Raw genomic sequence first — 25798 nt, 5'->3', positions numbered from 1 at the left:
TGGGGGCATCCTCTTATAATCCATCTTTATTTGTAAAAATCCACATATAAAATCTTCGGTTTCCTTTTACAAAAACATAAAGGCACATAAAACTACTCAAACTCTCATCCCCCTGGACTGATGGTCGGACACTCCCCCCCACCCCAACCTCCCCGTTGCTTTCTCCTCCAGTCCACGTTTCTTCATGTTTCCTTTAGTTTTCAGCTCACTCCTGCTCAGACACAGTTCTGCTCTTGCAAAGATGAAGTATGCACACAGGGGAGATGGTGGAGAGGTGGCATGGGCTGTGCGTGGAATGTTTTACAGGTACTTTTTAGTAGTAGGTCTCTCTTTCCACCCAGCCTGAAGGAAAAGGAGAAAGCAGAGTTAGTCTCAAGGCAAACCAATTATGAGGCTCATGAGAGCTCCTTTTCAGCTCTTGAAAACTTTCACTGTAGCACCTGAGCTAATAAGTGACCTGCCACAATGGGAAAATCTTGCCAAATTTATGTTCTCCAGCTTTCAGGATCTCTTCCAGCTTTCTAGAACTATCCAAGCATTAATCAGTCTTTTCCATCTACTTCAGTACATCTGTACTTTTATATAATGTGAGAGAATGTAGGGACAGCAAGAAGGCATTAATTTGAACTAACTGCAAAATACAGCCCCAAATAGTGCTTAGGGGTCCCCAAGCTTTGCTGGGGTTTCTGGAGAACTCAGCAGCATGAAGAGGTTGGGAAGGAAACACACAGATGAGCAGCAGATTCTTACCGCCAGGGTTGCGCCTGATAATGAGCTTTCTGACTTCATCATACACGAATATGAGGAGGGAGTATGGGAAAGCACAGAACCACCAGGTCGGCCTGTTTGGGAGAGGAGACAGTGAGAACACGGGCTGTGGAGATGCTCTTTGCCTGGCACAGCTCTGACTCCATGGCACACTCAAGCGCAAAAAGGCTGGCATGATCCAGCTTGCCAGTTCAGTCAAGAATCCTCCAAGCCCAGAATTGCAGGTTTTCTGCTACAATAGATTAATTCACTTTTGGATAATAATTCCAACACGAGGTGTGTCATGGCACCTTTGCTCATCTCTGTACCAGCACCTCCCCACCTACCAATCAAGCAATATTTCCTCTAAGTACACAACCTTTGTGCCCAGAGCCTTGCTTGCTGGAACTGTATTGTTTCCCCTCGTGATTTACACATACTAACATCCAGCTGCTGCAGGCACTGGGCAGAGGCCAGCTTTCCTGTTAGGAAATGCTCAGACTTCAGCACCCAGCTCTTGGAATGCAGGATGTACCAGGATTTATTTTTTTTTCCATGAAGATTTCATGACACCTAAACTTTGAACAGTCCTCTGGCTTAAGACTAAACCCTGCCATGAAGTGTTGCAATGCTGTTGAGCAACACTTAAAATGTTGGCACCTTCCCAACCATTAGGAAAGTTAGTGTGCATCAACTGGTCATCTGCATCTACGTAGCAGCTTTTAAAAGACTTTACTAGTGGTTCTCTTCCCAAGGGATGTAGGAAAAAAGCACAAGACGTCATCAGCAGCCCTTCAGTACCCAAGAGTCATCTGACTTACGAATTACAGCAATGCTTTCTTTGGAGGTGCACTACCCTACCCATAAAAATACTCCATGAAATAAGTGCAAGAGGCAGCTGCACTAGAGCACACTGGTACTGAAGTTGTACTGCTGATTTTTAGTGAGGCACTGAACAGGAGGCTCCTCATAAACATTCCACGCACAGTGAAGAAAACCACAGTGTGCCACACGACACCAAAGGATCACTGACACCCTCTAGCCTGAGCTCTTAAGACTAGGTTTAATGCTCCACTGGTTCACAACTACTGTTATCCATCTCCCCACCCAAGCACTATTGTTCTGTGGTACGATCTGTTACACAAAAAGCATGATGCAACTTACTTCAGAGGATACATCCTTAGAGCAACATCCATCCCAGGGCAGTAGGACAGGAAGGCAGCCAGAGCAGTCTCCTCAAAGAGACCAAATATTAAGATCTTGTTCCTAGAAGAGACAGGAAAGAAGTCAAAAACAAAGAGAGACATTCAGCAATGACCTCCTAAAAAACACCTAGTTGCCACATGGGAGTGAATGGAAACAAACATTCCAGTCCAGCCCAGAGGGTAATCAGGTGAGGACTACCAGGCCATCCATCCAAGCCAACTGCAGAGTTGCCATTATGGTATTTTAAGTCTCTTCAGAGACAGTTCATGGTCAAGTCAACCAGCAATTGCTTTCATCACAAATTCAGGAGGTGGCTGGGGCTCATGCCATGAGATCTCTTGATGTACAAGATCAGGAGATCAAGGCTGTGTGCTGGAGTGTCCATGGGCTAGTGAGGTGGCCTAGCTCCCACAGACAATGCCAACAGAAGCCACCATTTCTTTGTCTCAGCCTGACAACTGTACTAAAGGAAGAGAGCACCCAGTCTTTTACCTACTACCGAGGCAGTCTGGTCAGGACTTTTGCCAAAACACCCAGACACTGCTGGGATGAAGGACTAGAATGCTGTGTGCTGGAGAACACAGAGTCCCATTCTAAATCCTCCATGGACAGGCTGACTTACTTCATTCCCTGCTGGAAGACAGAGTTTCTTCGGGTCTTACAAATGATCAAGTCTGCCCACTGCACGACCACGATGCTGACAAAGAAGGCTGTATGGCAAGTGAACTCCACTATTTTCCTCTGTTCATAGGTCTAGGAAGCAGACAAAGCAGAGAGCGTTTGTTCAGACACGCTGCCTTTGCTCTCTGGTGCTCACACCAAGTTCAGCAGGTGTTAATATTCTGGCTGGCAGCCTCTAAGCTGTGCTTCAAAACTCACCCATTGCTGCCCATAGCTGTCTTCCACATCATTAATCCATCGGTCATCCCACTGAACTCTGATCCCTAGCAAGCCAGAAGGCCAGAACCCATTCTCTGCCATGATTACAAAATAGGTGAAGAAACCTCCAAGGGCCTGGATCATACCTAAACAGGTAAGAAAGGATGATAAAACTAATGAAGCTACCATGCAGAACAACTGTTTGCAGGAAATCCTCACCCCCTTAAAAATTACTCCTTGCCAGGCTCAATGTCCCAAGTAGCAGCTGTAGAAATAGTTCACACTAACATCAAATTCAGCTGCAACCCTTTTGCTGAGCAGCTTCTGCCCCCAACTTTGTACAGAGTTACTTCTGTTCTGCCCTGTGCTGTGATGGCACCATACTCAAGGACACAAGATAAAACTCCCTTTGTATTCTTATTATGCCTTGCCCACCCCCCAGCCCTTACAAAATAGTCAAGAAGGTTCCCAAGGTCTGCTGCAATTAAGCATGAGCTCCCATCCTGTGAACTGGGCACGTCTCTGTAGCTGCCTTTAATCAAAGCTCCTAATGCTGTGTGTTTAGGGATACGCTGGAGAGAATCCTTTACTTCTAATTAAACTAACAATGGGATCTATGTTCTTGCTGGACAAGCCTGAACCAGAGGAGAGCTGGTTGTCAGCCAGTTCCTTTACAGCGCTGTGCAATTAAACAAAATTACTGTGAAAGCGATTCAATGGATCAAGCTGCACAAACCACTGCTATAAGCCATGGGGGAAGAATCATGGCAAGTTCTTTACAGCCTGAGGTTCTTGGTTTACACACCCCAAACCTCAACCCTACCAAAATAAGCAGAGCAGTCACTGACTCAAGATTGTGTACAACCCCTGCTACCACCAAGTTCAAACTGGTGCCAGAGAAAACAGAGCAGCTTACCAATCTGCCCATAGGCCATGCTGATCAGCCGTTCATTCACCAGCTTGTCTGTTTTGGGATTTCTGGGCTGCCTCTTCATGATGTCACTCTCTGCTTGCTCATATGCCAGGGAGATAGCAGGGACCTGAGGGTGGCAGGACTGCTCTTAGAAGAGTTTCAATTCTCCACTGTACAGAGTCTTCCCTGTCCCATGTATTCAGTGCCAGAAACAGCACTCCCCAAAAGTGATATTCCAAAATGACCTTACCCCCTCCCTTTCCCTAGTTTGTCCTTACAGAGAGCTGAAAGATCCTCAGATTCAAGAGCCATGAGATGAATGTGAATAAAAGGAGTATCAGATAGTTTTCTCTAGTGTTCTGATTTAAAGTGAGCAACTATCTAAGCATTTTCCTTCCATCTGTCCTTTCTTTAAGGTACCTAAGAATATCCACATTTTTTTCCTGAGACAAAAAAACCACATTCACCATGTCAGTGCCCAAGTCAATGCAGAGGATGGTGACTGTTCCCAGAGGAAGGGGTATGTTTGCAATGATGAAGATCAGGAACGGCGTGATTTCAGGAATGTTACTGGTCAAGGTGTAGGCAATAGACTTCTTCAGGTTATCAAAGATCAGACGACCTGGGGCAAGGAAGAGAGAACAGGGTAACTCTCACTTGTCAGCAGAAGGCAGCCAAGCAGCTCACAGGCAGCCTCAGTGCTAACACCAAAAGGCAAAAAGCTAGTGCAGCAAATGAAAGGGTTCTCTTGTATGTAAGGGTGAGAGACTGCTCCATGCACAGCAACACCTGTGGAGAGTGACACTTCTGGTCACAGCAATCAGGGCTCACTGCATACAGCAGTAAGATACTAAGCCTTGGCTTCTGGACATCATCAAGAGTCCCTGGAGGGACTGTCTGTTCTGCTCCTGTTTGAGTGCTACTTCTCCATCAGGGAGGAAAACGTCACACTCAGCTGGCAAAGATGACTGTAAGGTCATGTGTTAGGCAACAGCACAAAGTTGCTTTTGTTACTCAGCTGCTTCCTACTCTTACCCATCCCAAAGGGTCATGCAGAACACCCATGGAAAGAAATAAAACTTTGAAGGGAGGAGGAAAAGCACTGCTCTCCTTGAAAACTCTTGGCATGGAGGCAAGCTCAAAGAAGAGCCCCCCAGGTGCCTCTATTTCAGAGGGGATGCTGAAGCATGTTACTTTACCACCACTGAACACAAGTTATAGACTCACCTTCTTCAACCCCAGTGACAATGGAGGCAAAGTTGTCATCCAGCAGAATCATGTCAGCTGCCTGCTTGGAGACATCTGAGCCAGCAATACCCATAGCAACACCAATGTCAGCCTTCTTCAGGGCTGGGGAATCATTCACACCATCACCTGTGACTGCTACAATGGCACCCTGGTCACAAAGAGAGGAACAGCAAGACTGAAATCATCATGTAAGATGTTTTTGGCAGAAAAGCTTTCTGCTACCTTACAGATGAAGCACAAAAAACTATTTCACCTTGCTGTAAAGAGACCTCAGTTCTTCCTTGCCCTCCCCTCACCCTTTCCCTGGTCTGATCAGGCTCATCAAGGGAACCACGTTGCTCTCTCAAAAGGAGATACTGGAAAACACATGAGCATGCTGGATCCTCCTCTCCCAAGCACATCCAGTGAATTTAGGAATTAATTTTACTAATGAACACCCTAGGATCAGAAGAAGGCCTCAGTACAAACTGAAGGTGTTTTCCTGTCAGACCCTTGTATTTATGTATTGTAGAGCAGCCTGACATGAGCAGCTGCAGGCTGCTGACAGACAAGATTTAATCTGGCTCTTTACATGAGGGCACTGAGGAGACTTAGCCCTAGCACTTCAACAGCAGAACTGCCTGGTAGTTTACATCTATATGTCTGTGCATTTCTCTAATATGACAGCCTTACTCTCCCTCTCTTTACCTGTCGCTGACAGCCTTCCACAATGATAAGCTTCTGCTGAGGAGATGTCCTGGCAAAAACAATTTCTGTATGGTGAAGCAGGATGTCATCCAATTGCTCGCTAGTCATGTCCTTCAAATCTGAGCCATGAACCACACAAGCTTTGGCATCCCTGAAAACAAGATAAGGTGTGTTTTACTTTGCAGTAAGTTTCTCATTACCTGTACTTGCCCCATAAAAATAAGGCTCTTCAGTGCTCTGGGGAAAAGACCAACTTCTGCTATGACTAAATACTAATCCAGGCAGCCTCTGCCTGGTTTGATGCACAAAATTTTGAGAGGCAGATGGGGAGCACCAAGAAAAAGACAACACAACAGAACCAAGCAACAGACAAAAAACCTCGTGAGCAAATTTCTTTCCATAGCTTTCTAAAAGGCATCAAGGTAAAGACTAGCTGTTCCCACAAATCTTAGCCTGTCTGAAAAAAAGGAACTCCTGGCTCAGGTAGTTAGCTCCCAAGGTTTCAAGAGATGCTGCTGTCTTCTTCAGGCAATCCTTTTTGCAACAGACTGATGACCATGTGACTGGTGACACATGGCTCTTCACAGAGTGTTCACACCATGCAAGTTCCAACTAATTTACACCCTTTGGCCACAAAAGCATGTAATGTTATATTTAGACTGGTTTGGTACCCTACATGCTGCAGCAAAATACCATCTCTCCAGCCCAGCATACCATCCCTTATAGGTCTAGGAGACTATCCACACAGCTCTTGACATCACCCAGTTTAGACAGGGAAATTCCTTCCCCACCCTCACAGCCAGCTGCTGACCTCCTCAGTCATACAGCCCAGCAAACCCCAGCCTGCACTACTGGGTTTTGAAGTTGTCCTCAAAATCTAAAAAAGAAAAAAAAATCCCAACCAAAAAAAAACCCCAAGCAATTTCATTTCACAGGGTGTCTCTATTCACAGTTCATAAGCTACATGGCTGTCCTCCAGCCCAAACACAGGCTGGGTCAAGCTAAGCAATGCAGACAGCCCAGCCATTCTGCAAACAGCCTGCTTATGCCAAAGCACATTTTCTGAGGATGCCTCAGTCCTAGCTAGGCTATGAAGGCAAGCATTAACCCTTAAAAGGAAGGAGTTCCCTTTTTACATTTATTCTGCTTGTAGCTATGCAATAATGTCAACTCCTCTACCTGGCATAAGTCCTGCTCCCTTTGCTCTCCTACAATCTTACCCTTAAGTACTTCCCACACACAAGACATGCACATTTAATACAATCTTGTGCATTCTTCAGATAACTCATGATACACACTGAAGAGCCACAATATGCTGAGCTAAGCAAATGCCAAGCTTTTCGTGTCCAGAGGGGAGATGCTGAGGGATTATCCAAGGCAAGGAGAGAGGCAAATGCTGAATTCTTTGAACAGCTCTGGCCTTTCCCAGCAGACATTACCTAGGGTTGACCTGGCTGACAGGAATGTTGAGTCGAGCAGCAATATCTTCTACTGTTTCATTGCCCTCGGAGATGATGCCGACACCCTTGGCAATGGCTTTGGCTGTGATCGGGTGGTCTCCAGTAACCATGATAACCTGAAATGCAAACAGACTGCCATGGAAGCCTTGCCTGTACTGCAGAGCAGCACTGCCCCAAAGGCAGGGTCCCTTACAATGAAAAGCCCGCACGTCTTTTGTTCTACTCGCGAGCCCTAGCACAGAGCAAGTCTGAGGTACAGGCAGTAGCCTGCTACCAGTATGTGAGAGATTGAGGTGGGTGGAAGACAAAAAATTTTCATATTGAGCTAATGAAGCCAGTTCTGTTTCCAGCCTGTGCTTCCCTCTCATTTTACTCAGTACTGTGGCCCATGCAGAACTCACCCTGAGCCAAATCATGTGCTTTGGGACACCATGCTTTCAGCACCAGCCAGGGCCCTAGCAGTTTGGAGTTTCACTCATTTTTCAGTTCATGAACACACAACCATTTGTACTGAACTTAGAAATTAAGCCTGAAATAGTAGTAGTTAAATCCTGATCAATTACTTCATCCACTCACATTACAGTAATACAGGAGGTCAAGGAAGCCCTTATTTCCACAGGTATCAAGTGAGGTGATTTTCGACCCAGGAATGAATTACCTTGATCCCAGCACTTCTGCATTTGCCAACAGCATCTGGCACAGCAGCACGAGGTGGGTCAATCATAGACATCAGTCCTACAAAGCAGAGTTTGTCTACAGGGAAGTTCAGGTCGTCCGTATCAAACTGGAAGCCATCAGGGAACTGATCATCAGGCAGAGCCAAGTGGCAGAATCCTGTAACACATCAAACCCACATTTACTCTGTTCCTACACATCAGGAGGGAGAGAGTGAACACTTACTGCTTCTGCAAACAGCTGTGCAAGAATAACAGGGCAGCTTAGTCAGAGGTTTAGCCAGGTTGAGACAGGAGTCATGCTCCTATTCTGATAACTACCAGCTGTGGCTAGGTGCCCAGACACAGCCTGGTTCCTGTGCAGTGGAATAAACCCAGCAATACTGTGTGGTCCCATGGAAGGTCCCAAATGCTTTGCTGCATTTTCATCTCAGTGACTTCACTGCTGAGAGAGACCAGACACTGCAGGCTGCCTTTTAGATTAAAGGCAGGACTGTCCCTACATGGATTGCTGAAGTGACCTTAATACTATGGTTACACTGCAGGAACAGAGTGACCCTTCACTTAATCTGTGAGGACTGCACGGGAACATGAAGGACAAATCTTTTCCAATGTAATCAGGCTGTTTTTCCTTACCTAACACTCTCTCCCCGAGGCCTCCCAACTCAAGGTAGGCATTCTGAAAAGCATCTTTCATTTCCTCATCCAGTGGTTGCTCTTTGCCATGAATAAGAATAGTGCTGCAGCGATCCAGGATCCTCTCTGGAGCTCCCTTCATCACCAACAAGTAACGGGATTCTGACGGATTTGCATTTTTGTGGATGGACAGCTAAGGGTGGAAGAAATGAATCTGTTCTACAAACATGTACTGTGAAGGACACGAGTGATCAACATCAGTGTTTTGCAACTATGGCAGCTCAGGGCCATTTGTGATATTCTGCCTAGTTTTCATTTACCCACACTTTAAAGAGGTTTACAAACTAAGGAATCTGAGCATTCTTTGGCATTAATGTGTAACTGCAGGTGTTGTAATGACCTTTTCTCTATTCAAGTGCCACCTGTTAAGGTCACTTCCCAGCAGTTTGCTCCTATTCCCAGATTTGAGTTACTCCATGCTCTGTGCACTATTGCTACACAGGTTAAGAGCATGTCTGATCCTTTGTTAGCAGTTAACACCTTAGTGTCAGTGCAGCTCCTACACATGTAACTATGGTCTCTTAACTTAGATTTATAGAGCAGTCTTCAAGCAAGTAATGGCTAGACAAGATTTGGGTGCCAGAACATGTTTTGAGGCACACTGTGTGCAAATTCACACAAGTACTTCACACAGCAGCTCTTCTTTCAAGAGCACACCTGCTTACCTGGTACTTGTTGGTAGAGTTAAATGGTATTTCCACCACTTTGGGATACCTTTCTCTCATCTGCTTGACAGAACCACAGCACAATTCAATGCATTTCAGAAGTGCAGACTCAGAGGCATCTCCTGCCACAGCTCGCTGAGGAAAAAAGACAACTATCAAAACATACAACCACAGAAGACTGGATATTTAAAATAGATTTTAAGAGTGAATTCGTCACAGCCCAGTCCCAGCTTCTACATAAGATTATATGAAAGCAAATGAAAAATAATTCTGTTATCTAGTACCAACAAATGCTGCATTTCAAAAAGCCAGGCCTCCCATCTTAAGAGAGCAGCAGTCTCCTTGTGACAAAGTCAAGAAGCCCTTTAAAAGGGTTAGAGAAAGTCATAACCGGGTACAGCCAGACCAAGTGAGGCGGAAGGGTAATCTTTGAGAAGAACTGCTGTAAGCTGCTTGCCATGAAGAACAGCTAATGTGAGATGACTGACTACATGCACACAGAAATGCTTCCATGTGCTCCCCCACTCCAAGATAACACCAGCTTATCAAGCCCCTGGGAGAAATTTGATATGTCCCACAAAGGCTGGCACTCAAGAGATTGGGGTTCTCAGCCCAGGAGATCTGAATATGCTCAGTGTCCTGGTGGAACTTCCTTTGCTTTTTTGCCTTTCTGGTCTCTCTCTTTGTCTGTGAGCAATTTTTTTTTTTTTTTTCATTTCTGTACTACTTTTTGGTATCTAACAACTTCTCAAAACTTCCCTCTCCCAAGCCTTCCTTAAACAGGAAGAACTCCAGCTCTTTAACTTCAGGTCACATTTTGCAGACTTAAGATACAGTCAGAGGAGTGCTGGGAGAAAATAGTTTGTTCCATCATCTCTACTACCACTGCATCAGAACACCCTGGGAATAAGTTTACTAAGCAACATGACTAATACTTGACAGATTATAAGCACTGTACAGTTAATTTCAGCCCTGGCTGGGTCACAGTTCAGAAGGAGGAATGTGAACTGGTGCTATGCCAGCATTTGCACCAGCACTGAACCAGTGAAAGCTTAAGGAGACTTGCCAGTGAGAGCAGACTGTCTCTAGCCAGTCTCCCACAACCACTGCTCCCCCTGCTCTGATGTTTACTTCTCCCAGCACCAGGTGTTTGTAGCTTTGAAGTATACAAATGCCAGAGATAGCAATTCCTGGAACAGCCAGATACTGGGCAATGCCTAGGAAAGCTTTCTGGTCTTTTTGAGCCCTGTCTGAAATATCTGGCCTCCCAAACTGAGTGTAAATGGCAGTGGATTGCAGGGATTCTGCTGTGGGAAAAATGTCTTTTCAATCCCATCTCCCTTGCCCACAGCACACTTCCTCTAAGAGTGCTAGACTGCAGAGAAGATTAGGAGTGGCAGCTACCTCTACTTTGTAGGTTTGTATGACCCACAGGATGTAATTTCACTACCATTATGAGAGGATGGTGATGAGGAACAAGACCAACACTTTTTTGGGGAACTTACCTTGAGAATTGGTACATTTTCCTGGCCAGCCTGAAACACAGCACGGTTACAAAGACCTGCAATTCTGGACAAAGCAGTCCAAGTGGCTGAGCTCTTGTCAAAGGAAGCACCTGAAAGCAGAGGAAGACTGTCAAAAAGCCACCCCTCAAGAAAGTCACATAAGCTCAAAATCCCACAGGTTTAAGAGCAAGAAACCTTTATCTCAGAAACAGGAAACACTCATAGCATCACTGCACCTCTCTCATTCTTCCTGCCTTCCCAGATACTTGATGAGCAGCTGATTATTTTAAGACAGCTGCAGTGCAAGAGAACACCTCTGCTTTCAAGATTCCAGATTACTGGCTGTATCCAGCAGCAACAGAGGGACACACTGACAAAACCAAGGAATTCTGGACAGGTAACGCTCATTCAGAGGGATGCGTAAGGGATGCTGGGTTCTACCTCCAGGTTGTCTCACTTTATCCATCAACTCAGGAACTGGATATCCCAAAGGAACAATGCTTAAATAAAGATACTCTCTCATTCTGGCTCTTAAGCTGGCTTTAAAGGAGATGAATTGAAGAGACAGTTAACCGATAACTTAACATACTTTCCATGAAGGGAAATCTTCTAGGTTTACTTCCACTGCAGCCAAGCCAACCACTGCCAGGCCTAGGGCTTCCAAAAGATCTATTTATAGCTCATTACTTTGCATTAATGTTAAATAAAGTGGCTTTTTTAAGCAGTGCAGACAAGCACAACGTTTTGGACTGGTTCAGGGCAGGGTGCAGCAGCATCACTGGAAAAATATTGATGCTAATAATGTGTCGCAAGCACAGCATTACACAAGGTAGATGACAGCTAGGAAACTCCTGAGTTTGGTTGTGTTGAACAGTTCTGGAGAGGTAAGCATTTCTCTCAGTTGTACAGCACACTGAGATTTCAGATTCTTATCAACTAGAAGAAACTTCCTGCTAAAGTCTTACACTCATTGCTGGCACTATGCAAACACAACCTGGATGTTCTGGGAAAACCCCTGTCCAAGGCAACCATTTAGTTCCACATGGGAACTTGCCATCTATGTCCAGCCTCAAGTAATTATTATCAGGGCCAACACTTCTGTTGTCATTACTTTCAACAGACTTAAGATTGAGCAATTTCATCAAGATACATTTTAGCAAAGATAATCAGGTACTTTGCAAATATTTCTATGTACAGGAAAAACATATGGGGCTGAACATTCAAGAGGCTCAAATTCCAATGGAGTAATTCTGCACAAAAGGCAGGCTAAACAGAGTTAAAGGATTAAACAGAGTCATGCTACAGTGCAAAGCTCTCTATGTGTCATTTTAATTTTTTTTATGCTCATTCTAGACTGTACATTAGAAATCCCTGCATTGTGAACATCACTTAGGACCGAGGAGCTACAAACACAGGTTCTTAGAAGTACCAGTGTCCAGGCAGGCCCAGAAAAAGCCATTTTTTAATGAAATGCCTCAAGCACAGAGAGGCTGTCTTACCACTCTGGTTCTCTGTAGTGTCAGCCTCATGGATCTGATTGTCAAACCACATGTGGGCAACTGTCATACGATTCTGTGTCAGAGTGCCCGTTTTGTCAGAACAGATGGTGGATGTGGAACCCAGGGTCTCCACGGCCTCGAGGTTCTTCACCAAGCAGTTCTTACGAGCCATACGCTTGGCTGTTAGTGTCAGACATACCTGGGGACAAGAAAGATGATGTCAGGTTAGAGGCACTTGTGCAGTAATAACACTGCTATCCAACTCAATGTGCACATGGAATAACAACCAGTTTCCATGCCCTGCGGTGATTCCTTAACGCCTTGTTCACCTTGACAGTGCAAAATAAACAGCAACACTTCAGCTCAGGTGCTAGGTTTAAATGACATTTTCCTCATTACAAAATCTCCAGAAAAGGCTTTCAGCCTCCTACTTCTCAGTGTATTAGGAAGGAAATAACATGCCTCAGGCTAACGTTTCAGTCAAAGTTGCCACCTCCTAACGATAAGAGTTCTCAAAATAGGTGAAGGCAAGCCACATATGAGACGGCCCAAATTAGCTCTGGTGATAAGGCCTGCAAGTTGCTGGGGTAGAAAGTGAGCAGCTCCAGCTCACTTTCTTGCTAGAGGCTGTTATCTGGTTCCAGTTCCCAACCATTCATTTCCTGGCTTGGTTGCTACTCTGCTTCCTAAGGCAGCATGGAAGCATTTTCTCCTGTCTACCACCACTCTCCATAAACCTAAGAACACCTAGATACTCTCACAACCTCTTAAGGAAACCAAACTTACAGACCTCTGACAGATCCCAGACCAAGAGCTAGGGCCAGAGTGAAGCTAGCTGGATGCTCTGCCAGCCCTAAAAGGTTGGAAGGGTTGGTGTGCATGTGGGTGTAGAAACCCTGATGGCTGTAGCAGGAAAACTCCTTACTGACACAGAAAAAGGCAGGACTTAGAACTCCTAGTCTTGCTCACTTCAGCTGTATGATGCCAGGCCTCTGTGCAGGTTTAACTTAGGGACCCATCTTTATGAGCTAAATTGCTGCAGAACTTGACGTTGATTAGTTAAAATACACTGAACTTACGGAGCCCAACCCTGCACACACACACCTTCCATTACTGCAGTGTTCACCTCTCTGAATGCACACTGAGATAAAGCACTCCACTTCCTTAAGGACCAAATTCAATCTTTTTTCCAACTTCACTCACCGTAACCGTTGCAAGCAGCCCTTCAGGGACATTGGCAACAATGATCCCAATGAGGAAGATAACGGCCTCCAGCCATGTGTACTCAAGGATGAGGGACAGGATAAAGAAGGAGAAACCCAGGAACACAGCCACACCAGTGATGAGACGGATAAAGTGCTCGATCTCCGTGGCAATTGGAGTTTTCCCCCCTTCCAGGCCAGAAGCCAAACTGGCAATACGGCCCATCACAGTGCGATCCCCAGTGCTAATGACAATGCCACGGGCAGTGCCTGGAAGAGAGATGGGTTTGAGAAAACAAAAACAACCACAGCTTAATATCCTGTAGGTGTGGAAGAGATGTCCTGGGTGGGCTTCAGCACAAAGACCCCATATTCAGAGCTGCAGCAGAAATCCTGCCAGATGTGTCTGACATTCCTGCTTTCTGCAGCAGCCGCAGTACTTGATACAGATCTACCTCATGGTTCATGCTACGTTATCTGCTTTCAACTTCAACACTTTTTACTTGTAATAAAACAGGCAGGCTATAAGACACACCAACTAGCTGCTCCTCTGAAAGAAGCAAGAACAAAACACCCAGTAGTGCTGTGGAGTCTTTAACCACAGTAGTGCAGTTGGAATGGGCAAGGACTTTGATGGGAACTTCCACCCTGCTTTTGCATTCCCACTACTTATCTATACAGCTCAATATCATTGCTCATACTTCAGGGAAGTAGGAGACACACATACCTTCCACACAGTTGGTGGAAAAGAAAGCAATGTTCCTGGTCTCCAGTGGGTTCTCATGGGAGAAGTCTGGAGACCTGGTTTGAGGCTCTGATTCACCAGTAAGTGAGGAGTTATCCACCTACACAAAAAAGAGTACTTTGTCATACACCAGCACACAGATGCCTGCTAGGTACTTTCCCCACCCTTCTCCTCCACTCCAGCCCCCATTCACGGCATAGAAGACTAATTCATCCTCCTTCAGAATGAAGCTTCCCAACAGCCTGTCACTAGTGTACCTTGCAACCATGTGCAGATATGATCCGAAGGTCAGCTGGAATTCTGTCTCCTCCTTTTACCTCCACTAGATCTCCAACTACAACACCTTCTGCATTTATGCTCATCTTCTCACCGTTTCTGACTACAAGTGCTTGCTGAAAGACAGTGAAGAAACAATCTGTGTCAAAAGCAAATCTTAGGAAAAGGCTCAAAAGATCTGACAGTCTTAAAACAGTTATTCTGTGCTTCTACTAAGATGTTTATATCTGATATATATGTTAGTTAAGAAAAATAAGTTGGTTTTTTTTCTTGATATTAAAGCTCCTTGTTACCAACGTGACAGTGTGATAGCTAGTTTTGATCCAGATTGTCCATGAAGGAATTCAAATTTTAGTGCTTATTATACCAGTTATTGAATTCCCCGTTCTATGGAGAAAGTCTATGATTGTTAACAAGCTGGTGGAACCCACAGATTTTCAGGAATTACATTGGCCTATTAGCATAGCTACTTGGAGCAGTCTCACAGATCCCTCAAAATTAAGAGCTAGTAACCCACATTAATAGCCAGGCCCTTGCAATTGGAGATGGCATTTAAAACAACTAATACCTTTGAACAAGCTATGGCTTGCCAGACATCAAGGAAATTATTTATTCCATACCTGAGGCACCAAGTTCTTGAAGGACTCCATGATCTTGGAACTTTTTGCTTCTTGGTAATAAGAGAAACAGCCAGTAATGATAACCACAGCTGCCAACACAACACCCAGGTACAGCTACAAAGAGCAGAGAAAGTGAGTCAGAGGACAATCTGCCTGAAAGGCTTCCAGTTTGTCCAAATTAATTGCCTGGCATTTAAGTGCCCCATCACAAGCATGAAGGTACTTGCAGTCTCTGTAGAGTTTGAACACAAAGGCTGTCCACAAGCTGGTGTTGTTAACACAAAGGAAGCTGCCTATTCATTTCATTATGTGGAAGCACTCCAAAACATGTTAAGCTCACACACTGAATTTCCCATACTTATGGGAAAAGCTTCTGGACTTAATACTTAAAGGAAGTTAATCTGCCTCGAGCCCAAAAGGCTGCTCAGCCTGCCTTTGAGGTAAACCAGACATTTTTACTTACATTATCATTGTTGGCCTCCTCCCCCATCAAGCTCTCTATGCTGTAAGCCAGAAAGCACAGAATAGCACCAATCCACAGCAGGAGCGAGAATCCTCCGAAGAGCTGCCGGCAGAACTTCACCCATTCAGGAGTGGTGGCAGGGGGGGTGAGGGCATTTGGGCCATCACGAGCCAGGATCTCAGCTGCACGTGCAGTTGTCAAACCCTACAAGAGAAGTTCCTTTTTAGGCATTGTGGAAAGACCAGCTGCAGAAGGTAGGTCTGAATTTGCTCAAGTTCTACCACATCAAGAAGGAGCTGCTAACAGGAAACGGAGATGTCCAAAGCTGCCAGGGTTCCACAAGTGCAGGATGTGAGAGCTGATGCCAAAACAGGAGCTACAGGATGCTGAATACTACTTGAGGAGCCTGCAGGCCATGGGCCTAAGAACACAGAAGGGCAGGACAAGAAGGTTATAGCCACAGACTTTGAGCTCTAAGGAAAAGCTCAATGCCATCCAGCCTCATCAAATTATGGAAGAAGTGAAAGCTGGAGGCCATAAAAGTGATGACATGTTGGAACAACCTTCCAGGAGGTTCAGCTTTCAGAAGCCAAGATCTTGGACACAAAAATACCAATCTCTGTACTGTTTTAAAGAGCAGAGTTGATGCTATATGCAATCATGCAAGAAATGCATTAAGCAAAGCAAACAACAGAAGTGTAAAACCACTGCAGTGTTTCTGCACTGGACTCTAAGGTAGCCTAGGACATTTGCACACCTCTTAATGCAGAAAGGTAGAATTTTAACTGGTATTAGCCATCATTAAGTCTCTGGGCATGTGCTAGCTCTCCAGAGCTAGCTGTTACATTAGCAACATAACAAACATTTGTCTTCATTACATGCTCCTCCAGAAAAAAAAATAACACCAAGAATCAACCTGACCTTGAACGACTCAGAGGCAGATAACAGTGACTTTGTTAGAAGCAGAATCACTAAAGTATTGCAGTCAAGTTGTACAGTGGGAGGATAAAGAGAAGTATTTGTGAATTCAACAGTTCTCCCAAAGCCTGAGAAACTTAACTGGAGGTGGGGAGATTAAACACAAAAAGGAAAAAACAAAAAACCATACCCAAATCAGACCACCCAGATCTCCTTTGTGAAATGCTCTGAGCTGTGACTGTTTCTTTTCAGATCAGGGCAAAGAAGGAAGGAATACAATGTTTACCTACCCGATTCAAGTCTGTTCCATATTTACGATGAAGCTCATCAAGGCTCAGCTTGTGGTCATCCTGAAAGACAAGAAATAGTTGGAAGAGAAAAGAATCTGAGAAAAGAACTCAGCAATTCCACCTCCCACCCCAGGTCTCCTATCTGTAACAGTGTGATAGCAGAACTCTAGTTCCTCCTTTCTGTGAAGGGAAATCTCAAACTCATTCTGGAATTCAGCAAAGTCTTGTCTTTAGCATTCTTGTGACTATTTGGGTACTTGAAAGCTTTTTTGAAAAAGTCTGACTTTCTCTCAGGGCAGTCCTTACACTCCCAGCAGATTCTGTGAAACCTCAGTGGGTGGATTTTTTTGGGAGGTTGAGAGAGGAATGGAAAGAAAAGGAGTTGGGAAGGAAGGTAGGAATGCACAGAAGATTAAACCTGTAATTTCACACATTTTTAAGTAGTGTTGCCATATTAAGCACTACTTTGGGGAAGTGTTTCTTTCCCCAAAGAGGCTTCTTTTCACAGCCTGCCTATTTTTCAGTTGGATTGAGTTGGTTCACAGCAGTGCCTCACTTAAAAAGTTTTGGATCTGGAGAAGCAGATGCTTTAAGTACACATCTCTACCGAACACAGAATGTAATGTTTGAGCAATATTTAGAATCCCCTCTTCCTAACAGAGGGGTCAAAAACGTTAAAGCACGGTCTCAAACCCATGGAACAGAACCAAAATCTGCATCACCTTTAAGGACAGCAGATCTAAGCCAGATGATGCTCACAGACGGGTATAGCATCATCCAGCTTTCACAGATGGAGATGGGAGACACTCCCCACAGCCTCAAACATGATTAGAAGGAATAACACTGAGGTCAGTCTGAGCAGAGGCCAGCAGTAAATGGAGCTGTACAGCCTCAACTCCTCAGCTGGAATGAAAACAGCAGTCCCACTCACATGACAGCACAATAAAGCCTGTAATGCTGCTATGCAGAGAGCGCTCGCCTGGCTGAGGAAATTCATCCATACTGCGCTATGGGTAATGCAGGCAAGCACAGACTCAGGTTCTGTGTCAAGTGCCTTTTGAGAAGTGATGTTGCCGGGGTCTATTGTGTGCTCATCTTGATGCTGAAACACTTACAGCACATCTGACTTGGGGACACAGGGGAGGAGAAGGGAGATCAGTGCCTTCAGACACACCATACTGCCAGCACACCAGCTCGTTTCTCTTTTAGTCAGATTAGGGACAGGGCTTTGGGCATAACAAACATCCTTAAAGCTGCTCTTTCTGTGCTCTGCACTCTTACCATCACAACTTCCTTTTTAAGTTCATCCATGTCCCTCTCCTTCTTTCCCTTCTTCTTTCCGCCATGCTCTGATGTAGCAGTGGGCTCATATTTGTCTCTTCCAGCCTGCAAGGGAAGATACAGCATCGTTAGAAACATCTTACAGTCAAATACCACAGCAGCAGACATGAATTATACACAGACATGACTGCCAGGCAGACAAAATTATCACAGTTTATTAAAGTTCTCTACCAAAACCTCAGTAAAGCCTTTGACACTGTTTCCTATAGCATTCTCTTGGAGAAATGGGCTGCTTGGACAAGCTTGTGGCTTGGACAGGTGCACTGTGTGCTAGGTAAAAAACAGCCAGAGGGTTGAACCATGAAAGTGGTGGTGAACAGAGTAACATCCAGCTGGCATCTGGCCACCAGTGAGGCTCTCCAGGCCTCAGTATTGAGGGCAGTCCTGTTTAATATCTTCATCAGTAATCCAGACAAGTCGATCGAGTACACCCTTAGTCAGTTTGCAGATAATAGTAAGTTGGGCAGGAGGGTCGATCTGCTGGAGGGCAGGAAGTCTCTGCAGAGGGATCTGGACAGGCTGGATTGATGGGCTGAGACCAACAATACAAGGTTTAATAAGACAAAGTGCTGAGTCCTGCCCTTGCATCACAACAAGCCCAGGCAGAGCTACAGGCGGGGAGAAGAGTGGCTGGAAAGCTGCCCAGTGGAAAAGAATCTGGGGGTGCTGGTCAACAGTGGCTGCACATGAGCCAACATGTGCCCAAGAAGGCCAATGGCATCCTGGCCTGTGCAACAGTGTGGCCAGCAGGACCACTGCAGTGATTGTACCCCCATACTCGGCACTGGTGATGCTGCACCTTGAGTGCTGTGCCCAGTTCTGGGCCCCTGACTGCAAGAAGGACATTGAGGTGCTGGAGAGTGCCCAGAGAAGGGCAACAGAGCTGGGGAAGGGTCTGGAGCACAAGTCTGATGCAGAGCTAAGGGAGCTGGGGTTGTTGAGCCTAAAGAAAAGGAGGCTCAGGGGAGACCTTCTTGCTCTCTGCAACTCACTGAAAGAAGGCTGTAGCCAGGTGGGTGCTGGTTCATCCTCCCAAGAAGCAACAGGCCAAGAGGAAATTACCTCCAGTTGTACCAGGAGAGGTTTAGATTGGCTATTAGGAAAAATTTCTTCACAGAATGGGCTGTCAGGTCCTGGAACAGGATACCCAGGAAACTGGTTGAGTCACCATCCCCAGCAGTATTTAAAAGATGTGTAGATGTGGCACTTGGAGAGATGGTGTAGTGAGACTTGGCAATGCTGGGTTAGCGGTTGGACTCAATTATTCTAATGGTCTTTTCCAACCTACATGATTCTACGACAGTTATGCCACTACAATAAATAACAAAAACGAGCTAGTGAACAGAGAAGTCTGCTCGGTATCATACCCAATACACAGACCAGACCGAGACATTGTGCAAGCCTAGCAAGGAGGAAAGCAAGCTACACACTATTCAGGCAGTCTTGACGTGTGAGCCCTGGCTCAAGCTGAAAAAGTGATGAAGAGCAGAATAAACCAATTCCTGAGAGCAAACGTATGTTTCCTTCAAGACATTACCTCCTCCTCCCCCTTCCCAGCCTTTCACATCCTCTGGTGAGGAGGAGCAGCCTATCAACTGTAGATAAATAAGAGGTGGTACCTCTGCTGGTCTATTCTGGGAGCTAAGTTCCAACACTTTCATTCTCAGTTTGGCAAACTAGCTGGCCAGTTTACACAACAGAAATCTGCTTTCAATTTATGGCAGTTTGAGCAGCAAGAATGGTATACAAGCAGTACACTTTTGCAGATTCAATCTGTGCTTAGTCCTGCTTACACTTCACAGAGCAGATGATTCGCTTAAAGCCTCTTTATTCAGCAGGATTTTTATTCACTTTTATTATGGTTAATTCTACATGAAATCATGCAAAGATTTAGATCTAGTCATAATGGGGTAAACAAGCATCTAAGGACAAACAAATGATGACTTAGTGCACATAAACATCACTTAATCTTCTGTTCCTTTCTGTGTGGGACCAATTACATCCCCACACTCTGCCAACTTTTATGTGATGAGATTTTCACCTAATAAGATCCCCGAGAAGAACTTTGAGATGAAACAGCACTTAGTAGCACCAGAGTCAAATCTTTAACGAGATTAAGAAAAGGTTTCAAAGGCATTGCCTTGCTTGTTCTTTGCATGAACACCTCAAACCACGAACTGGACTCCTGAGAGCTGGATTCCTGAGTGACCTGGACACAGGAACTCTTGTTTGCATCCAAGACCTGTCGTGATGAGCAGCTAGCACAGGAAATTATTATCTATTTTGAGAGAAGTAGAAACCAAAACCAAAAGTGAAACTGCACAAAAAAGAAGGAAGACCATTACTTTTCTGGAAGACCCCGTAAGTCACATCTAGACAAGGGTTTTTTTTACTGTGCTGAGAAAGCTCTGTGTGCAACTCTGCAGCCATAGTCACATATTTCACAGGCACAGAAGTCTCCCCTTGCCCTGCTCAGTAAAGGCAAGCTTTGCACGACACTACGGAGCTGTGCAATGGAAACAGTTTTTAATAAGTACAGCAGAGCAAAGCTATTTGCCTCCACTGATCCAGGAAAAGGACACAGAACTCCAGACTGTCAGCATTCCTGACATTCTCTTCCCTGCACCTAAACTCCCATTTCCCTTAAAAAAGTGAAAGCCACAGTACTTAAACCAGCAAGGTCCTCACATTCCAGCATTACAGGAATTTGCCACAGGGCAATTCACAAAAAGCCACCATGAAACATCTCTCTCCTTCAGTCTCTGAAGGAAACAACTTTGACTTCTGCTGGAGCTGTGAGACACAAGTCCAAACACGGCCCTGCACAAAACACATGCCTCTTGATTACTGCTTGAGATGAGAAATGATTCCTAACCAAGGTGCAGGAGCTAGTGCCTTGTCTGCCTACCACTCCATCACCTTCAGCTTCACCCCTTCTCCCCAAGAAATGCTTGGCAACTGCTTGCAGGTGATCTAAAAACCTCCTGGTGAGAAATACAGTTACTCATTGGGGGCAGTGAATAATCCAGGAATATAGGAGTGCTTAGGCTTTTTCAGCTGCAGCTGAATCAATCTACAAGTGGGCAAACATGAAAAGGCTCATTGCCCTTGTTCAAGCATGATTTGCTTTAAAAAAAAAAAAAAACAAGCAACCAAAAAAAACCAAACCCAAATACCCCGGCGATCAGCTCCAGTCAGAACAAAGAGTGGATAGTTAATTGTTTCTTTAAGCACCCAAGTATTTGGGTCTTAATGGAGTCTGTCTTACAGAGGAGCTCAGCAATTCCTCAGCTTGAAAAAAAAAAAAAAGCACAATACTTTCAATACTTTCCCTTTATTGCTACATCCCACCCTTATTGAAAAGGTAAGTAGATAAGTCAGGAGAATCAGCTTCAGCTCCTTGTTACAGGATCATTCCATGCAGAATCTGAACTTCCTGCTCAGTCATTCAAATCTGGACTTGACACATGCACCAGAGTCCAAGTCCTGCCCCTGTTCTGTGCCTCCAGGGCCACTGCCTCCCTTCCTGCAAGATGAGCCCAATCTGTTCAACAAAGGCTTGTGCTGGCTGGGCTGCCAGGGGAAGAGGTTTTCATCCCACCTCAGCGCGGTAGGATTTCCCTGCTCTCCCCTTCTTTTCCTGTTATACAAAGAGAAGAAGGCCTGTGGTACTCCACATCCACATCTTATCACGATTTAATCACGTGGCCTGAACAGAAAGGAAGGTCTGTCTCATCAGAAATGTCTTGTTAGCCCAAGAACTGACTCATCAAAACTGCCTCGGAAAAAAAACAATGCAGCTTCTTTTTTTTTCCATGCAAGATTTATTTTTTTTCCACTGGCTTAAGCACAACATTTGTACACACCAGCGTAAGAAGTTTTATACATCCCCCAGAAAATCCTATTGTCTTTCAGCTACAGCTGATGATTTTCCGCTCTGGACTAATTGAGCCATTCATGGCTGACGTTCTCAATACAAGCCATGATTGACCAGGAAACAGGAGGGGTACAAATCAGCAGACAAGCTCAGAAGTACCGTGTTCTAAGATCACCTAATCCAACAAGAAATGTCAAGTAAGAGCCAAAACAAATTATGCAGTCTCCGGAGGCCTGGTCTGTTTTACTGCTTATGTCATTATAATCAATTGTGCAGAGAAAACAGAAAAGTTACTGTCCTGCTGCCTTATGAGACTAAATATATTAACCAGATGAGTCATAAAACTAACTCCGCCTATTGGACTGCAAACTGCTCCATGACCCTATGTAATCCTAGCAAGAGATGGCTTCTTTGGATCCTTCTTCCTCCCAAGAGCTGTATTCAATCTCCTATCTTGAATCAAAAATTTAAACTGCATCAATTGATCAGACTCTCAGCATCTAGGACAGTACAAGGCAGTTTTTACTCAACAGCTAGTAATTGCTAATTGTGCACTGTCTGCTGCTTCCCAAATTATGAAAGGACAAGCTCTTCTCCCATGAAAAGAGATGTAAACCTAATCAGGTTTTTAATCATCAGGATAAAACAAGGACCACCCACACACCTTAAGCCCTGTCTGGGTATTAGGACAAACAACTCTACTGCTCTGGAATTGTGTGAAGACCCAAGAGCAGAGAGGCTTTCCAAATGTCATCACTGCACAGCTGAGCAGCCCATCCTGGGTTTTTTGGTGCTGTGCCAACTACAAAGAATCACCTTCCTCACTTCTTCGCCTGTAATAAATAGTCACCATAACTCCAGACATCTCTAGTAGTTGACAAACACATCAAGATGAGTGGACTGGACCCAGTTCTCCCCTAGACAAGCTGGTGAAGGCTACCCCTTGGAAAGGCCTGGGGGAAGGATGAGCTGCAGCTTTCAGCAGGTCAGGACTGAAGCAGGTTGTACAGCTCACCTCATGTGCCAGAGGCCCCTGTCCCTGCTCCCCTGTTTTTCCAGAAACACACTCTGACTAGGCCCAGGGTTTTCTTTGGAAAAAGGATGATCCTCTAGTCACAGTAATAAAAAGTGAACTGTCATAAAATAGCCATGGTAATAAAGGAATCAAGAAGATGGGGGAAGGTAATACATTAAGATTTTTTTAATTGCACCAGATAAGGACTGCTGTGATTTGCATTATTTCCCCTCAGTTGGTTCCATTATGCAATAAACCTTCCTAGTTTCTGACAGGGGGAAAAAACCCTTAACTGGGGTTCAAGGAAATCTGAGCTAGCTAAGAGGTGCTTCTGCTCCACACATGGGTGCTTGATCACAGCATCCAGCTTCAAAAAGTCTTCATTACTGTTTCTAACAGTCTTCACACACACTTTAGTTAGAAGATATGACCTGAATTAAGGACATCTCCTCCTCATGGCCTTTAAGGCAAAGCTGACCTCCAGAAGTGACCCAAAGCACACACCAACTCCATGCAATGCCTGTGCAGCAAGGGAGATGGAGTGAAACATGCTGCTATCTACCAAACAGCTTCCAGTCAGCTCTGAACAGGAATGAAATCCAGAGTGCTTTCCTCTGCTACACACCACCCCCCCCCACCCCCTTTGGATAATCTGCTTTTTGGGCTATGTAGCAGCAGCTGGCCCTCCCCTTGCCCCATTACCATTTAAAGTAAAACACACTCAGCTTCTCCTCACAGCCACAGAGAGAAGAAACTTGTTTACTCACACTTAAGCTCTTTTTTTTTTTTCTCTCTTCCATCCCATGCAACCATGGGAAAGAAGTTTCCTTTTTGGGCACCCTAGCTTAGAGCAGGCACATGCTGTTCAGTGTTGCATCCACACTCCGCCTTTCTCGCTGCCTCGCTCTCTCACATGCCCGTTTTCCAGGGGGTCCCCAGTCATACGCACACATTCTCAGCGCTCAACCAGCAAATCTTGTGACTTGCTACCAGAAAGCATGAGGCAGCCGTATTATCCCTGCTGAATTATCCCTTGTGGCGGCGCTTCAGTTTCAGGCTAATTGCTTTATTATCCATGCGACCTCCGAAATCTGAAGTGGAGCAAGACAGCTTTGTACTCTGGAAGGCGTTCATACCTTCTATTAGCCCCACCAAGGCAGGCTAAGCCCCTGAAGCCTTTTGTGCTGCAGTCCTACATACACACACAAATCAAAGGCTACTCTGAGGATTTAAACAAGATTCAGAATACCGCCCACACTGCCAGACCTCTCCTCAGTGTTTTATCTCCTAGATGAGCTTTTGCTGTCCATACCGCCTGTTGCCTACTGGATGAAATGCAACAGGCTAGGCTGCCAAGCAACAGAAGGACTTCCTTAGGAAAAGAAAAAGAAACCCCATACACAGAACAAATGCTGAAAGCCCACCCCACACACTCCTCAACCCCGTTTTCCGAGCAACTCTCCATTCAGCCATGTTCTTGCAGCGCTCCCTACCACTCACGCAGTTATGTCAACACTGCTGCTGCTGCACTGCACCGATGAGGACAATACAAAGTCAAGCCAATGTTTGAACAGCGCCTGGAAGCACAGAACACCTGTTGGCAGGGAACAGGCTACCACCGCTGCCATGGCCCTGCACGGTCACCCTCTCCTCAGGAAATAGAGAAACCTGGGAATTTTACAGGAATGCGTCTAAACCAAAAGTAAACACGAATCTACACACCTCCAACTACACAAGACATACAGGGAAGCATTCAAAGGGAAAAAAACAAACATCCAGGCAACAAACCCCAGAAAATGGTCTCTAGTTTTTTTGACATAAAATAAAACCAGAGCAAGCCAAGAGGTGTTTCTGTTCCACACACGGGTGCTTGAGCACAACACCCCCCAACATCCTTCAGATACACTTTTCTTTAGTTAAAAGAAATTAAGAATTAAGGACTTCTCCTCCCTATAGCCCTATAATGGGCTATAAGTAGAAACAAGGCTGATCCAGAGCAGGAACCGCTGCACAGCCTTCTGCCGTGCCAAGTTATCGCCCCAGCGACCAGGAGACCTCGAGCGTGTCCGCCTCCCTTCTGCCACCATCTCCCATCACACCGTCACTGCTACCAACAGGCAAATTAGCCCTAATAACCCTGAGGGCTCCCCTTCTCTCGGCCCCCCCACGCCGGGCCCGCGTGTCTCAAGGAAAGTCTAAAGTACTCTCAGGAGCCCGGGGAGCAGCCGCGCTCCCTCCCCAGCTCCGCAAGGCCACCAGATAACACCAGCCCCGGGGGCTGCGGGCGGACCAGAGGCCCCTCGTCGGGGAGACACGGCCTCAAGGAGGAGCCGGGGGCTTTGGGACGCCGGCTCCTCGCCCCGGGCTCAGCCACGCCCTCGGCCCGGCTCTTCCTTCCCGCGGCCGGCGGCGGCCGCCCTCGCACGTTGCTGGGGTGGCGGCACCGGCGCCGCTCGCCAACGGCCCCGGCCGCCCTCGCACCCGCCCCGACGGGGCCGCCCCTGCCCGGCGCACACAAAGCGCAGCTTCGTTGAAGGGAAAGAGGCACCGGCCACCGTCCGGTTCCTTGGATTTCCCACTTCCCGCCCCGGCCCGGCCCCGCCGCTCACCCCCTTGCCCATGGTGCCGGGCGACTGCGTGCGGGCCAAGTGACGGGGGGCGAAGAGCGGGGCTCAGCGGCGCCACGTGTCCCGGCCGGCGCAGGTGCGGAACAATAGGAGCACCCCGGCCGGCGCGCTCCTTCCTCTTCTTTCTCCTCCTCCTCGGCTCCTCGCCTTCGCCTCGCCCCCCTCTGCCCCCGCCCGGGTCCTTCCTCTCCCGCGCCGCAACCGCGCGCAGCTCCGGCCGCCGGGTTCCCGCCGCATAAAGAGCC

At 46.1% G+C, this 25798-nt stretch overlaps 1 protein-coding gene across 1 annotated transcript; it reads right to left on the bottom strand.

Annotated features, from left to right (window-relative positions):
• ATP1A1 (ATPase Na+/K+ transporting subunit alpha 1) lies at positions 1–25789 on the bottom strand. Its single transcript, XM_041464099.1, has 23 exons — positions 25536–25789; positions 17975–18079; positions 16694–16753; positions 15486–15689; positions 15023–15136; positions 14384–14518; positions 14109–14226; positions 13383–13651; positions 12180–12378; positions 10681–10790; positions 9176–9310; positions 8451–8643; positions 7799–7974; positions 7120–7256; positions 5681–5831; positions 4973–5141; positions 4213–4367; positions 3749–3872; positions 2833–2978; positions 2576–2706; positions 1912–2013; positions 751–842; positions 1–342 (listed from the first exon to the last, which is right to left on the bottom strand). The coding sequence occupies exons 1-23, from the start codon at positions 25545–25547 to the stop codon at positions 314–316; spliced, it is 3066 nt and encodes a 1021-aa protein (XP_041320033.1). The 5' UTR covers positions 25548–25789; the 3' UTR covers positions 1–313.
• Between the last annotated feature and the right edge of the window lie 9 nt (positions 25790–25798).

Source organism: Pyrgilauda ruficollis, unplaced genomic scaffold (genome assembly GCF_017590135.1).
Source record: "Pyrgilauda ruficollis isolate IOZ18807 unplaced genomic scaffold, ASM1759013v1 scaffold17, whole genome shotgun sequence".
In the NCBI taxonomy this organism is placed as follows: domain Eukaryota; kingdom Metazoa; phylum Chordata; class Aves; order Passeriformes; family Passeridae; genus Pyrgilauda; species Pyrgilauda ruficollis.
This window is presented reverse-complemented; position numbering and strand designations above follow the sequence as displayed.